Source organism: Protopterus annectens, chromosome 5.part1, assembly GCF_019279795.1.
Source record: "Protopterus annectens isolate FY-2018-M chromosome 5.part1, PAN1.0, whole genome shotgun sequence".
NCBI lineage: Eukaryota > Metazoa > Chordata > Ceratodontiformes > Protopteridae > Protopterus > Protopterus annectens.
The window spans coordinates 722882163-722896513 of record NC_056736.1 but is presented as its reverse complement, the minus strand read 5'-3'; the positions used below and the strand labels follow the sequence as shown (position 1 = coordinate 722896513).

The window sequence follows — 14351 nt, the reverse complement described above, 5'->3', positions numbered from 1 at the left end:
TACTGTGCCTCTGTCTAGTAGTGACACAATGAAGGCCCCCTTATATAATAGAATTAGTTTACTCTGCCCCTGTCTAGCAGTGACACAGATGTGACCCCTGGGGTAAACTTACGATCTCCCATCCACTCATCAAGATTTCTCTTGAAGAGAGTCAGTGAGGGGCTCTGCCTAATACGAACTGGGATCCTGTTCCAAAGCATGGGAAGCCTCTGGGTTATGAATCTATCCCTCCAGCATGTCCTATTCATACTTGTGCCGAGGTTTAAGTCTTTAGCTCTCGTGGTCCTGATGGATTTGGATTTTTTGAGGTGGAGCATGTCCATCAGATCCTGATTGGACATGGCCTTGTACGTCAGACAGAGATCACCTCTGAGCAGGCGGTATGCTACTGAATAGAGCTGAAGTTTCTTTAGTCTGGCAGAATAAGACATATGTTGGAGACCCTTGATCCTTTTGGTGAGGTACTTTTGTGGTCTCTCCAGCTGTTGCAAATGCCGGGTGAGGTACATACCAAATGGGGCATTGTACTCAATCATGGGTCTGATGAGGGAGGAATATAGGGGTAAAATGACATCCTTGGATCTGGATATGAATCCCTTCATGATGAAGTGTGCAAGGTAGAATGTTTTTCTAACCACTTTGGCAATGTGGGTGTCAAATGAGAGGTCGCTGTCTACTTGGGTCCCTAGGTCTCTGATTACTTTTTCCGTACTCAGTGGGTTGCTGTCTATGTGATAATTTGTGGGTACTTTGTTTTTTCCAAAAGGGATGACTATACATTTTTTGGCATTTAGTTTAAGGCCGTGACTACGGCACCAGTTGTCTGTTTCAGTGAGGCCTTTTTGTAGGATGTGTGTGTCTGCTGGTGTATCGACTATGGCGCCTAGTTTGCAGTCATCTGCGAACTTTGTCAGCCACAGCCCTCCCATGTTTGCTTTAACATCTGAGAAATAAATTCTGAACAAGAGGGGTCCCAGGACAGATCCCTGTGGGACACCACTTGTGACTGGCTTTGAGTCTGACATTGCTCCAGCGATTTTAACTTTATGGGTTCTGTCCTTTAGCCAGTTTGCAACCCATCTAGTGACATAAGGGTTTACTTTTAAGCTGTTTAGCTTATCTATGATGCCCGAGTGGGGTATTGTGTCGAAGGCCTTAGCCAAGTCCAGGTATGCTGTATGGACTGCTTTGCCCTCATCAATGGCTCTAGTGACTGTTTCAAAAAAGTCAACCAGGTTTAAAAGGCAGGATCTGCCCTTTACAAAGCCGAACTGGGTGGGGTCAAGTGTCTGTAGGTCCCCTATGTCTCTGTTTATGAGTTCCATAATGATTCTTTCCATAGCTTTGCAGATCAGGCTAGTTAAGCTTATGGGGCGGTAGTTTCCAGGGTCTGTAGAGGTACCCCCCTTGTGGAGTGGGACCACTGTTGCTGTACGCCAGTGTTCAGGTACATATCCCAAGTAAGGCTAAGGTTAAATAGCATTTTATGTGTGGGTTTAGCTCCTCTTGGAGTTCACGTAACATGCACCCCGGGATACCGTCAGGTCCCATTGATGCTGTGTTTTTTGCTTTGTTTAGGGCGGTTCTCACTTGGACATCTGAGATGACAGGGAGATGACATTCAGCTGGGATAAGTATTTTTTCTTTTGGGGGTGAAGGAGGGAGAAATTTGCACTGAACCTGTCAGCCAGAATGTTAGCAATATCTGTGGGTTCAGTGTATTTTTTGTTGTTGTGAACCAACTCTGAGCATATCTGAGGATTTCCGCCCAGGTTTCTAACATAGCTGAAGAAGGCTTTGTGGTTATCTTTAGTGTCCTTAGCGATTTTTCTCTCAAAGTTTGCCTTGGATGTTTTTATGAGAGAACGTAGTTTTCTGCTAATGTTGATCAGAGATGTCTTCCCTTCATGGGATTTCGCTCTGACGTGCAGTAGCTTCCTTCTTTGTTATACAATTTGTTTATGGCTGAGGTCCACCAGACAGGATGCTTACATTTGGTGGAGAGGGACTTGGATTTGTTTGGGATTGCATGATCCATGCATTCTTTGAGATGTCCATAGAAAGCATTTGTGAAGGATTCGGCATTGTGGGATGTGGTATCCACTGGCACAGTGGGCTTAAAGGATACCATCTCAGTCTTAAGAAGAGTGAAGTCTGCTTTTGAGAAGTTTTTCACTGTGGTCTTTTGTGCTGGGGTGGAGGTGGGATATGTATATCCAGGGTGATTAGTTTGTGGTCAGATCTCACTAGTGAGGGGTATACTTCCGGTGTGGAGCATTTTGTCCCCATGTTTGTGATGATCAGGTCTAGTATATTATCTCCCCTAGTGAGAGAGGTGACTAGTTGTTCCAGTGCATTTGAATTTATGAATTCCAGGACCTTTGGGCTAGGGTATTAGGGCTAGAATAATGTACCCAATGTATGTTTGGGTAGTTGAAGTCTCCCAGTATGATGGTATTTTGTGATACATTCATATCCTCCAATGTCTTCAGGAAGTGTACTTGTACTTTTTGTGTAGCAGTATCCACTGTAGTATAAACATGCGAGTCAACTGACTTCTTTAACCCCAAATGACTGTATCTCACTTTTTTTCTTTTCTAGCACCCATTCCTCAAGTTGGCAAAACCTCTGTCAAGTCTTACACCTTTGATTGTTGCTGCTAAAGAGGCTGCAAAGAGCAACCACTAAGGAAGCATGTCAGACATTTCTGTGAATGGTTTCAGTGAATAAACAAATCATGTTGACTTCTGGAGTTTCTGACCTATTGGTCACTGCAAGGCTTGTTCAAGAACATGTGACAAATGGTCTGAAATGCTGGAGCAGAATGACAATTTGGACAGGAGAACTGCTGAATTAAGAAAACTAAAAACAAACTGTACTGCATTTTTCAGGTCTGAGAATTTTGTATGGTTTGAATGGTCTTCGAAGAAAGCCCAAGAAGAAGCTTATTTTCTGTAGATGCAAAAATTATTTCTTTTTTTAGTGTGATTTTTCTGTTTTGGCTATGGTATAGAATATTGACTATGTTGATCTTAATAAATTAAATTTTGTTTGTCAAACTAAATGGATTGCACTTTATGAAGGCATTTTTACTGGAAACCTAAAAGGGTTTAACAGTACTTAGAAGTATGGTATATATCAAGGCATTCATAATGAATTACAAGGCAAGTAATGGGATGAGGCAGTCTGAGCTGTTCACTTTTCAGAATTTTAAATGGCTTTGTTTCCATTTTGTGCACTATAGTGACCATTTAGTCTGTTTAATATGCATATAATATTTGCATATCATTTGGATTAATGCATTTCCTATGAGATAGTGCTGTTCCTGCACCCTGGTATTTTTATCATGGCGAGTTAATGTTGCACACTGAGGAAATGACTGCAGCAATGGAATGCTTGTAGGATTATCATACATTTGACTTTATTTTGACTGTTGCCAGCAATGGCAAACCTCTCTGAACCTTAGGAACACTTTTCACACTTGAGTATAATTGTATGGGCTTCCATTCTCTACTGTAGTTCTTTCAGACTGACTGAATTGTTTGCATTCCTCCCAAGTTTTATGTTACTGCTTTGCAAATTTTGCGTGACGCCACTGCTTTATGCCTTCTTTGCCAAATGTGTTATCTGAATGACTCTGTGGTCCTAATTAAAAAGATGGAGCCCATACATGCATCTACAGTGTGTGTTCGTGCTGCACTCATTTTTAGAAAGCCCAGGTGTAAGCATTTTGGAGAACTCCCTCTTCCCCCAGTGCTGAAGATGCTGGATACATTCATTACATGACGCTTTACAGCAAACAAACCAGTTGGGATGGAGACCTGCCTTGCGTCTAGGAGACTAGCATGAAGTCAAGGAATTGCTTTAATCTGGAATGCTGTTTTCACCTTCTTTCAAAAAACATAGACTCTCATTTGAAGGGTGATAAAAAATACAGAACAATGTATAGGCACAATCAGATCAGAGAGAAAAGCATGTACCAGCAAGGCGTCTGACCTAATGGGAGAAATCTGCATTTGTACTCGTTAGAAATGGCTTACAAAAATGTTTAATAGTTGACTGTATTTGAAAGCAATTTTATGGGGAAAAAATGTGTTCAGTACTAATGTTGATGGTGGTTACTTTTTCTTTTAAAATGCTTTTGTGGCAATGCTTTTATCTTGCCAGGCTTTTAGACTCTCAGCATTCTGCTGGTATCATAAATAGATGACTGCAGAAATTATTTTATTAGAAGCACATAAGTTTAAAAGAGAGAGAGATGTATAGCTGCAGGACGCCCAAGTTTAGTAGAATATTTCTGTATCCAAGTGCTCTTCTTTTTAATGTTTAAAAGAAGTTACAGACCTACTTGTTTTCTGTGCATTTTTCAAGTTTTATAATCGCTGTCACAATGCAAGCAGCCGAAAGTTTGAGGGCGTCAAGGACAGATTAATTGCTCCTGGTATTTGATTTTGTTCTCTGAAACAGGTCTTAGAGGAGCAAGAGAGAAAACCATATGGTGCAAAAAGTCAGGAATTGTATAGCAAAATCTCTAGATGCACATTACAAAGAAGATTATTTTCACATTTTTTTTTAAAGAAAATTCTTAACTTGATTTTGTACTGAACATTTTATTCTCATTTTACTGCTTGTATACATTTATGAATTGTTTAAGCTTTTCAAATCTTCATTCAAGGTGTAAAACTTGACATGCATGGAATCATGAGACATTGCACACAGTTCAAACATTGTGAAAAGTTTTATAAAATTCATAGGTACTGAATATACTATTGATCTGTGAAGATCTTAAGACTAGCTTTACACTCCCATGATAGTTTTTAGCCCTTAAAATTTGCATGCAGGTAACCTGGAAATGGGCTGAACAAAGATATGTTGGGACATTAATATGTTTCCCCTATCCATGATGGACTGTGATGATAAAACACTGTGAACTTGCAGTTACTCGTCCATCCATTCTTCCAAATTGTTTGAATACGATATTCTCATCAAAAGTCAACCATTAACACTTGCCAGGATAGTGTTTCTCTCTACCCACTTTTCCCATTTTAAGCCAGTGTGTTTATAGGCTCAGGCCTTGACAAGCTAGTATGTGTTACTTGTTTAGCTGCAAGTGGAAAGTTTTTAAGAGAGGTAACTGTAAGAAAATTTTAATCCCAGCCCCGCTGTCCTCTGTAGCTTCGGCTGGAAGCCTGAATATTTGTGAATAAGATAGCAAATGAAGAACTGCTGGGAACAGGATGTGTAAAAGAGAAAAAAAGAAAAAAAAAGCTTGTAGAAAGTCCCAGCACAAGTAAAAAGAGAAAAAAAATACAAAAGTATACAGAGACCAGTAAGTAATATAGCAGCTGATTTCATAAATAGTTCTGTCAGTGGTATAGTGTAGAGGTTGTTAATAGTCTTCTGTGAGATGTTCTACTGAACATGATTGGCCTCTCTGTGTAGGCACTAGTCTGGTCTCCAATGGGAGTTTTTTTTTTTTTTTTTTTTTTTTTTTTTTTAATCTTCAGGCATTTACCTGGGGTTCGCCAAGTCAGGGTCCACAAAAGCCACTGCTGCCCTCTTATATGAAGAGAATTTAGTCCATAGGTGCTGAAAAGTTGATATTGGCATTCAGGGGTTTGTTCCTTTTAATATGGGATTCTGTTGGCATATATCCTAAGAATCCCTGGTGCATTTATCTGTATTGAAATATCTGGTGGTGGCAAACATTGATCCTCAGTTAGAATCTTTTACCAGTCATATCTCCCCTACAAGTACATGCAGTGCAGTTTTGTGTTATGGCCATGAGTGGGCAAGCCTACTATAAAAATTAGCATTCTATGTATTTGCTTCATTTCTTTTATAAGCAGCCAAACCCTAGTCAATAGATAACAGAACATATGCCTTAGTAAAATAACATTGCATTTTTAACATTTGTTTATTTTAGTAATTTAATTCTGAGGTTGATTGAATTCTGGTGTTTTTGAAATGCATTTATTATGAGGAAATATGGGGAATTCTATGTCTGATGAAGTTTTTTGGAAGTTAGCACTAGCTTTTATAGTTAATAAAATGTCTTTTTTTCGCTTTTTTCTTTGTTTCTTATTAGGTGTTAATGAAATGTTCTGTACCTGATTCTGAACTACGATCTTGTATTTGGAAACAATGTTTTGGGCAATAGTATTGGAATGCCCATAGGTTCATAGGTAGGTACTAGGCTATCTGCCTGAGGGCATTTATAAGCCTAGTCAGAGTGTGTCAGCTTTTGCCGCCCCATTGATTAATTAACTGAGCCTCTGTCAAGAAGAGCCAGTGTAGTGATCCCAGGGGTGTATTTTCTGTTACCCGTCCACTCGTCAAGGTTTCTCTTGAAGAGTGTTAGTGAGGGGCTCTGCCTAATGTAGTTAGGAATTTTGTTCCATAGCATGGGGAATGCTCTGCTGTTTGTCAGCTTGCATCTCGCTGACCATAAATCTGCAAAGTTAAAGCCTTTGATCACTGTTTTCCATAGGAAATCACTGCTGGTGTGGTTCCTAAGTGTGCACAAGCAATGATTATTTTTCTTTGAGATATTTCACCCAAGTTGTGTTTGTCTGGCAATGGACTTGGTATATATAAGTTCCATGGGTAGGGGCAGGGGAGGTTGCCCTCCTTTAATAAACAGATTTAATTTTACCATCAGGTTGATTTCATGAGCACTTGTGCTTGAGTGAGTTGGTTCTGCAGTGACTTGCAATTCATTGACTCATAGTGGAAGCGTATGACATTGTTTGCACTGTAAGGGCAGGGAGCACCAGTTAAAAGTAATGAGAAAAAATAAAGGGTAGTTGAAGACCAGTTGCAACTATCTTTCCCCAGTGTTCTATTTAACAACTTTTATTTATTTTTTGTTGGATCACTTGAACTGAAGCTCACCTGAAGTGAAAGATGTGTGAAGATATTACTTTCTTTAGCCTCTTCATAGGGTCTTGCTACATGGATTTGCTATTCATTTGAATCTCACCTTAACATTCACATTCCACTTGCTATGATTCTCACACCTGACTCTTATGTATATTAATTCTGCTTTAAATAAAATCTCCAGACTGAAACTAATAGACAACCTTCTTATTCATAGTAACTGTAAAAGTAATCTCCTCTATCCGTGGTGCATTAACGTCTTCAAAGACGTAGTGATACCCAAAGTCTCTAATCTGTTTAGTTTCTCAATGTCTTACCAATCTTTTCCACTAATTTGGAATTTAGCCATTATTATCCCAATATCTGAACAGGTGCTCTATTACTAATACATTAAACTTTAGATCCATTTCACTACTTCTGTCTAAAGCAGTGGAAAGGGTTATTAACAAAGCACTGAATCTGCGCACATTTATGATGCTGTCTGTCACCAAAGGAGATATTGCCAGCACAGCTGTCTGGAATTTTGTAAATGATATGTTATTGGTGAATATCAAAAAGATTTGTGTAAGATGCTTGTGTTGCAACTGTATTAGAACTGTATGTTGTGTATATCAAGCTTGTTTGTAAAGACAAGTGTGTTGAAAAGGGTTTGCAAAATGCTTGTATTTAAAATGGATTCACAGTGTGCCCTGTTGGAAGAATACAGAAATGCATGTACACTATTGTCGCTTGATAAAACCTCCAAAAGGGAGTCCATACTAAACTGGATTCTAGTTACCTTTCCCCACTTATTCCACTCAGGCTGCCTCCCTGACAGTCTGAGTGACCACTGCCCAACTTTTAAGAGATTGCAACCATCCATAACATCAAACTACCTTCCGTACAATTAGGAACAAAAAAAATTTCAATCCTAACAATTTTATTACTACTCTTAAAAATTGTTCTTGGGAACATCTCAATCAACTGCCCTTGATTGAGGCACTACTCTCCTTCAACAACACCTTCCTTGATGTTCTCAGCACCCATGCCCCACCTAGAAACATAGTCAAATCCAATTACGCACCCTGGTTAACCAAAGAAACTAGATCCTTCCTCAAAGACAGGGATAAGGCCTGGTTACAGTTCCATAAGAACAAAACTAGCACTACTAAACATTTCCTTGAACTTAGCAACAAAGTTAAAAAATCAATTAAAACTGACAAATCCAGCTACTACCACAACATCCAAACAAACATCAGAATAACCCACAATAATTCTGGGCTGTAGTTAATAACCTATTGTAACAAGGTAAAAACACTACCCCCCCCCCCCATTCAAAATACAGCTATCAACTGTGGAAACATGGCCACCCAATTCAACACTTAATTCACGGAATCCATTCAAACCCTAGCCAACAACCAGACTGACTTACCCTTCCCCCCAAACCAAACCTCAATATTACCCCCACAAAGTAACACAAGCGATTTCAAGTTAAACCCAGTTCCCCTCTGTTATAGCAAAAAACTACTGAAAAAACTAAAACCAACCACTTTAGCTGCTGATAATCTCCCCGTGGATTATTTACAAATTGCATCAGATGTAATTTCCTGCCCAATAACCATACTTTTAAATAGTTCAATAACAGAAGCATATGTCCCCACTATATGGAAAAATCTCTCAAATTTTGCCTCTGCACAAAGGTGGTAGGTCCTGTGAACTTAACTAATTATCACCCCATTGCCGTCCTTTCTCCCGTCTAAAATCTTGGAAAGAGTAGTACACTCCCAACTCAAAGAATACCTCCTATCACACAATCTCCTATCCCATACCCAACATGGCTTTCACCCTGCACATAGCACCACAGCAGTCATACTATCTTTCACAAACATAGTTAATCATCACAGAAACTACTCCCAATTTGTATTAGCCATATTCCTTGACCTGTCAAAAACCTTTGACATGGTCAGCCACAGCAAACTCTATAACCTTAGCGATACTGCTATAGCTGACTTCAGAGCTACTTAACAGACGAACAAGCTGTCCATTGGCAACAATCCCTCTCACCCCTCTTCCCAATCACCTTAGGAGTACCACAAGGCTTCATCCTTGGACCCCTTCATTTCTCTCTCTTTACCGATCTACTTCACTCCACCACCACCCATGCCAGACTGATTCAATATGCTGATGACTCCACTTTCATCTGCTTTGCCTCTGCCTTCAATGACCTTCAATCCATCGCCCAAGACTCCTTATTTGTGGAAACGGTTAATCAACTCGCAGCTTATACTAAATCCCAATAAAGCAAAACTTGTGCTCTTCTACCCCACTAGAAATACTTCTTCCTCCACAACCTTCCACATCCTCTCTAAAAGCAAAACCATGATCACTCCTACTCCCTATACCAAACTGCTAGGGGTTATAATTGATAATAACCTGAAATTCGATCTCCATATAGACCAAACCATGAAAGAAATTCACAAGAAACTCTGCCTCCTACATAGAAGTAACCAATTTCTAACAAGCAATAGAAAAATCACAATTGCCAGGACACGCCTTCTATATGCATCCCCAATCCTAATAAACGTCCACGAAACTGACCTTGCCAAGCTTTGAAGCCTGCTACAATAAAATCTTCAAATTTGCCACCAATGCTTCCTACAAGTCACATCACAGCTCGACTGGCTAGAACTCTCTCTGCTCCTTCAGTTTAATCAACCAACCTTAGCCCGTAAAATTCTCCACCACCCAGAAAATACCCCAGCCCTCGATGACATTATTCAACCATACTCTGCTCTATATCCCTTTGCTCTAACAGTAAACTTCTCCCTCAAGTCACCAAAGCAAAACTCAGCAGGAAGCCTTCTTCTCCAGCTACATTTCCAAGCTTTGGAAGTGCCTGCCAAACTCACTAGTGATCACTTCCACATCTATACAGTTTAAAAAGCTTCTACAAACCCACCTTACTAACTCCTTGCTTTGCTCCCGTAACACCCTAGAATACATACCCCCATTCCCCCTGCTCGTGAACCCAACCTCCTAACCCTCCTAATGCAACTGTACTAGACCACTTCTAAAAACATTGGACTCTTCATTGCTCCTTGTAAATGACTGTAACACCGCAACTGTCAAACTGGATCTCTGTTTGAAATGTTATCTGTTCAAATTCTGTGCATTGAATTTAACTACAAATCCTCATGATATATTATATGTTGTTGCTATAGTTCCCACTTTTTTAAGTTTTGATGTATTATATTAATGTTTTAAAGTTTTAGATGTACTATATTAATGTTTTAAGTTATGTTTTACTATACTATGTTACTATATGACATTGAAGCTTTTCTCCCCAGGCCTCCCCTGAAAAAGGACACGTATACAGCTGGACTTTTCTGTTAAACAAATGTAAAATAAAATAAATAAAATTTAAATGCATCTCTTTTAACAGTGGAAACTGGAACACAGGAAGTTAACTTCAGTCCAGCAAAACTTAAGAAAAATAGCTGAAATTAAATTACTTTGACTGCAAGAAACAGTATGTCTATACTAGGGAGCACTCTGTACTTTCTTTAAGGAGAAATAATTACTAGGCTTGAGATGCGGAAGTGTTTTACAACTTCCGGCATTTACCAAAGATCTGAGGAAAAGCCCTTGTCAGCGTATTTTCACAGGTAGATGCTAAATACTGCTAGCTCCCAGCGGTGGGGGTTTCACCTGGGATACAGTCAGATGACAAGAAATTATGTCATTCTGCAAACTGTCCCAGCAGTAATATTTGAGATATTGATTTAAGAAGTCTCTGCGTTAGAAAGAGCATTCTGTATTCTGTCGTTGACCTGACAGCAGCAACTAGAGAAGATCAATTCACCACATCTGCTTTGCTCTCTAAATAAGTTAACTAGGGTATCTGATGTTACCCATGTCTTCATTCATCACCACAGGGTCTTGGATCTGACATCGGATCTAAGCCAGCAATATACAACAGATGGATCCAAGACTCTGGCTCCTCCCTCTCCCAAAATGCCCTAATTCTAATCCCCAGATCTCGTTTGTCATGCTCATGGTGCAGACACATTCCTCTGGCTAGTTAAGTGCAGATTTTTCAATATTTTTTCTTAAACTCTTGTAGTTTTGTATTGTTTAGTGTAGGTAGTCTTATTTGCTATTTTGTATAGAGTAGTACCTCTCCTCCCGTTAGTTGTTTAGTCTAGTTTTTGTGTGTGTGTGTGTGTGTGTGTGTGTGTGTGTGTGTGTGTGTGGGCTCTGGAACACTATTTTCTTCCATTAGCTGTTGGGGCTTGGTACATAGTTTTAGTTGAGTCTTAGTTAAGCTTAGTGGATGTAAAATGTCTGATAGGCCTGCTTGATTTAAGAAATGCTCCTCATGCGGTAGGAAAATGCCTTATTCCACTACACACGAGGAGTATGTTTATTGCTTGGGCACTCCACACCTGGAGGTTGTGTGCGACCTTTGTGCCATGTTTAACCCAGGGCTTTTGCAAAGCGACACAGCAATTTGCTTCTGAAGGGTCTGGTGGAGGGGGTTCTTTTGTGTTCCCCTTGAAGGCTTCGTCTTCAGACTTGAAGAGGAAGACCCCTTCTTCTTTGCCAGTTCCCACCAAGCCATCACAGCTGTTGGATCCTAAGTCCCCTGGATCTGATACCAGCCCAGTCTGCCTTGGATCTGAGTTCTTTGGAGCCAATAGCTGCAGAGCTTTTGGTCGGATTCCGGTCCTCTTTGGATCAGAGGCCCTTGGATCTGACCAAGGGGGGCTGGCCCCAGATCTGACTGGATTCAACTGAGCCAACTAAGCCTGTTTGATCCGATTATCTTGGAGGAGCCTGCAATCCTTCCCACCTCCAAGCAGAGACCACTGTTGGCTCAGCATCATCAGATCCATCCCACAGAGTTTGGCAGTAGGTCAGGGAGGTCTCCTTCCAAGTCCACCCACTCCTCCTCTTCCTCTAGGTCTGAGTCTTCTTCCCTCAGACATGGACAGGATGATGAGTTTTCAGTGGACACAAATCAAAAACTGTTGAACACCAACGCAAGACTATTGCAAGCAATGATCTCCAAAAAATGTATTGAAAATCCACCAACAGTAAGTGCTTTTGTCAAATAGACGACTTCACACCAAGTGAATAAAATGCATTGGCCCCATCTACTATAGTTATACTCCTGCTAATCACACACTAATTAGACAATTACCTATATCAATTATTAAAAATAAATACTTCATTCTATAAAGTGTTATAGTTAAAACAATATGTATAAATGTATAAAATATCTATAATTAAATATATAATAAATCCAAAAGAACAAAAAATACCACGAAGCAATAGAACTCAGGTAAACAGGACCTGGAAGAAAAGTTAAATAAATAGTAAGCCTCTTTAAAATGCAAGGGCTACTCAGTCTTATTTCAAAACTTTTTATTAAACAAACGAAATTCACCAAGCGCTTTCACTCGGATAAATCCGAGCTTTATCAAGGAAGTAGTAAATCTGTGGTTCACTACATTAAATAGGTTACATCATATCACATGACTGTTTAAACAATTATATTGTGTTAACTCATACAAAGATGAAAATGTTTAAAAACGAATATTTTAAAACGTAATGAATACTGTTTCTTCCAATTATAAAACTGTGTGTCGTCCTTGTATAAAATAACATTTACAAAAAGGCTCATCTTGTAAAATTCGATGTCTACATGAATTCCTTAATGTATGACATTTAAAACCAAAAAATAAAAAATCTTGGTAAGAAATATATATGTATATATGATGTAAAATTATAAATAATACACTGCCCTGCAGTCTAAAATGATGACCTAGAATCTTCTGTTTACAAGTTTTTGGTTTAAACGAACCAAAAAACTATGCTCAGTAAAAAGCTCTAAGCAATTTATAATTAAATTAATAAAAATAGCAAACACAATCCTTTTCCTTATAGGCGGGCATGTCTCAGTTTTAAAACACTGCTAATATTAAGACTGTCATTCAAGCCAGGAAACCTGTTGGAATCCAGTTTGAGTTGCCAAAATAACTCTCGATATTCCAAGAGAGTTTTCAGGAGAAGGGTATATGAGCATTTTAATGACATCACTAACTGCAAGGACAGCAATGCTTTTTATAAGCACTCTTTGGTTTGTAAAGACATGATTATAAAATTTGTAATTTTAGAACAGATTACACCGGACATTCGTGGGGGTAGCTGGGAAACCAAGTTGGAATATTGAGAGGTATTTTGGCAACTCAAACTGGATTCCAACAGGTTTCCTGGCTTGAATGACAGTCCTTAATATTAGCAGTGTTTTAAAACTGAGACATGCCCGCCTATAAGGAAAAGGATTGTGTTTGCTATTTTTATTAATTTAATTATAAATTGCTTAGAGCTTTTTACTAGGCATAGTGTTTTGGTTCATTTAAACCAAAAACTTGTAAACAGAAGATTCTAGGTCATCATTTTAGACTGCAGGGCAGTGTATTATTTATGATTTTACATCATATATACATATATATTTCTTACCAAGATTTTTTATTTTTTGGTTTTAAATGTCATACATTAAGGAATTCATGGAGACATCGAATTTTACAAGATGAGCCTTTTTGTAAATGTTATTTTTTACAAGGACGGGGCACAGTTTTATAATTGGAAGAAACAGTATTCATTGCGTTTTGAAATATTCGTTTTTAAACATTTTCATCTTTGTATGAGTTAACACAATATAATTGTTTAAACAGTCATGTGATATGATGTAACCTATTTAATGTAGTGAACCACAGATTTACTACTTCCTTGATAAAGCTCGGATTTATCTGAGTGAAAGCGCTTGGTGAATTTAGTTTGTTTAATAAAAAGTTTTGAAATAAGACTGAGTAGCCCTTGCATTTTAAAGAGGCTTACTATTTATTCTTTAACTTTGCTTCCGGGTCTTGTTTACCTGAGTTCTATTGCTATAATTAAATATATATTACATTTTTTTATGATTCCTGTGCTTTCATTTTTAAAACAATACTTAGACTAATAATATCAATTAATCCAGGCCAAGATGAAGCATTCAAGGACAGTTGCCACCACAATTCCCTCTGCTCCAAAATAATTGGCCAAGGGTCACCCCTAGGATGTTTTCCCACTTCCAAAACAAAAAACACGAATCCATGATCACAATACTCCTCCAAATGTTTAGCTAAGGCATTCATACGTTTATGCTTGCTTATGTCATAAGTGTTCATAAATCCATTGTTGCAATTTTCTCTCAGTCTTCCCTATATAGAAACTTGGGCATTCTTTACAAAGTGCCACATAAACAACGACTTCTGTATAACAATTATACAAACCTTTACCCTTAATTACTCTATTCCTAATCTTAACCTAATGTCCCTGTAGGATCATGCAAGACTGGTTACTGGCCCCACATTTTGACATTTTTCCTTTTCCTGTACTTTTATCATTATTGGACATACCATCAAACAATTTTTGAGTGAATGTCCTCG

General features: G+C 38.7%; 1 protein-coding gene across 2 annotated transcripts in view; it reads left to right on the top strand.

Annotated features, from left to right (window-relative positions):
* PAK1 (p21 (RAC1) activated kinase 1) overlaps nucleotides 1-6069 on the top strand; it is a 1330007-nt gene extending 1323938 nt beyond the window's left edge. For both annotated transcript variants that reach the window (XM_044073352.1, XM_044073351.1), the window contains one exon: nucleotides 2602-6069. In XM_044073352.1, coding sequence (XP_043929287.1) covers nucleotides 2602-2688 — 87 coding nt within the window. In that variant the 3' untranslated portion in view covers nucleotides 2689-6069. The remainder of the gene's footprint in view (nucleotides 1-2601) is intronic.
* The last annotated feature ends 8282 nt before the right edge of the window (nucleotides 6070-14351 follow it).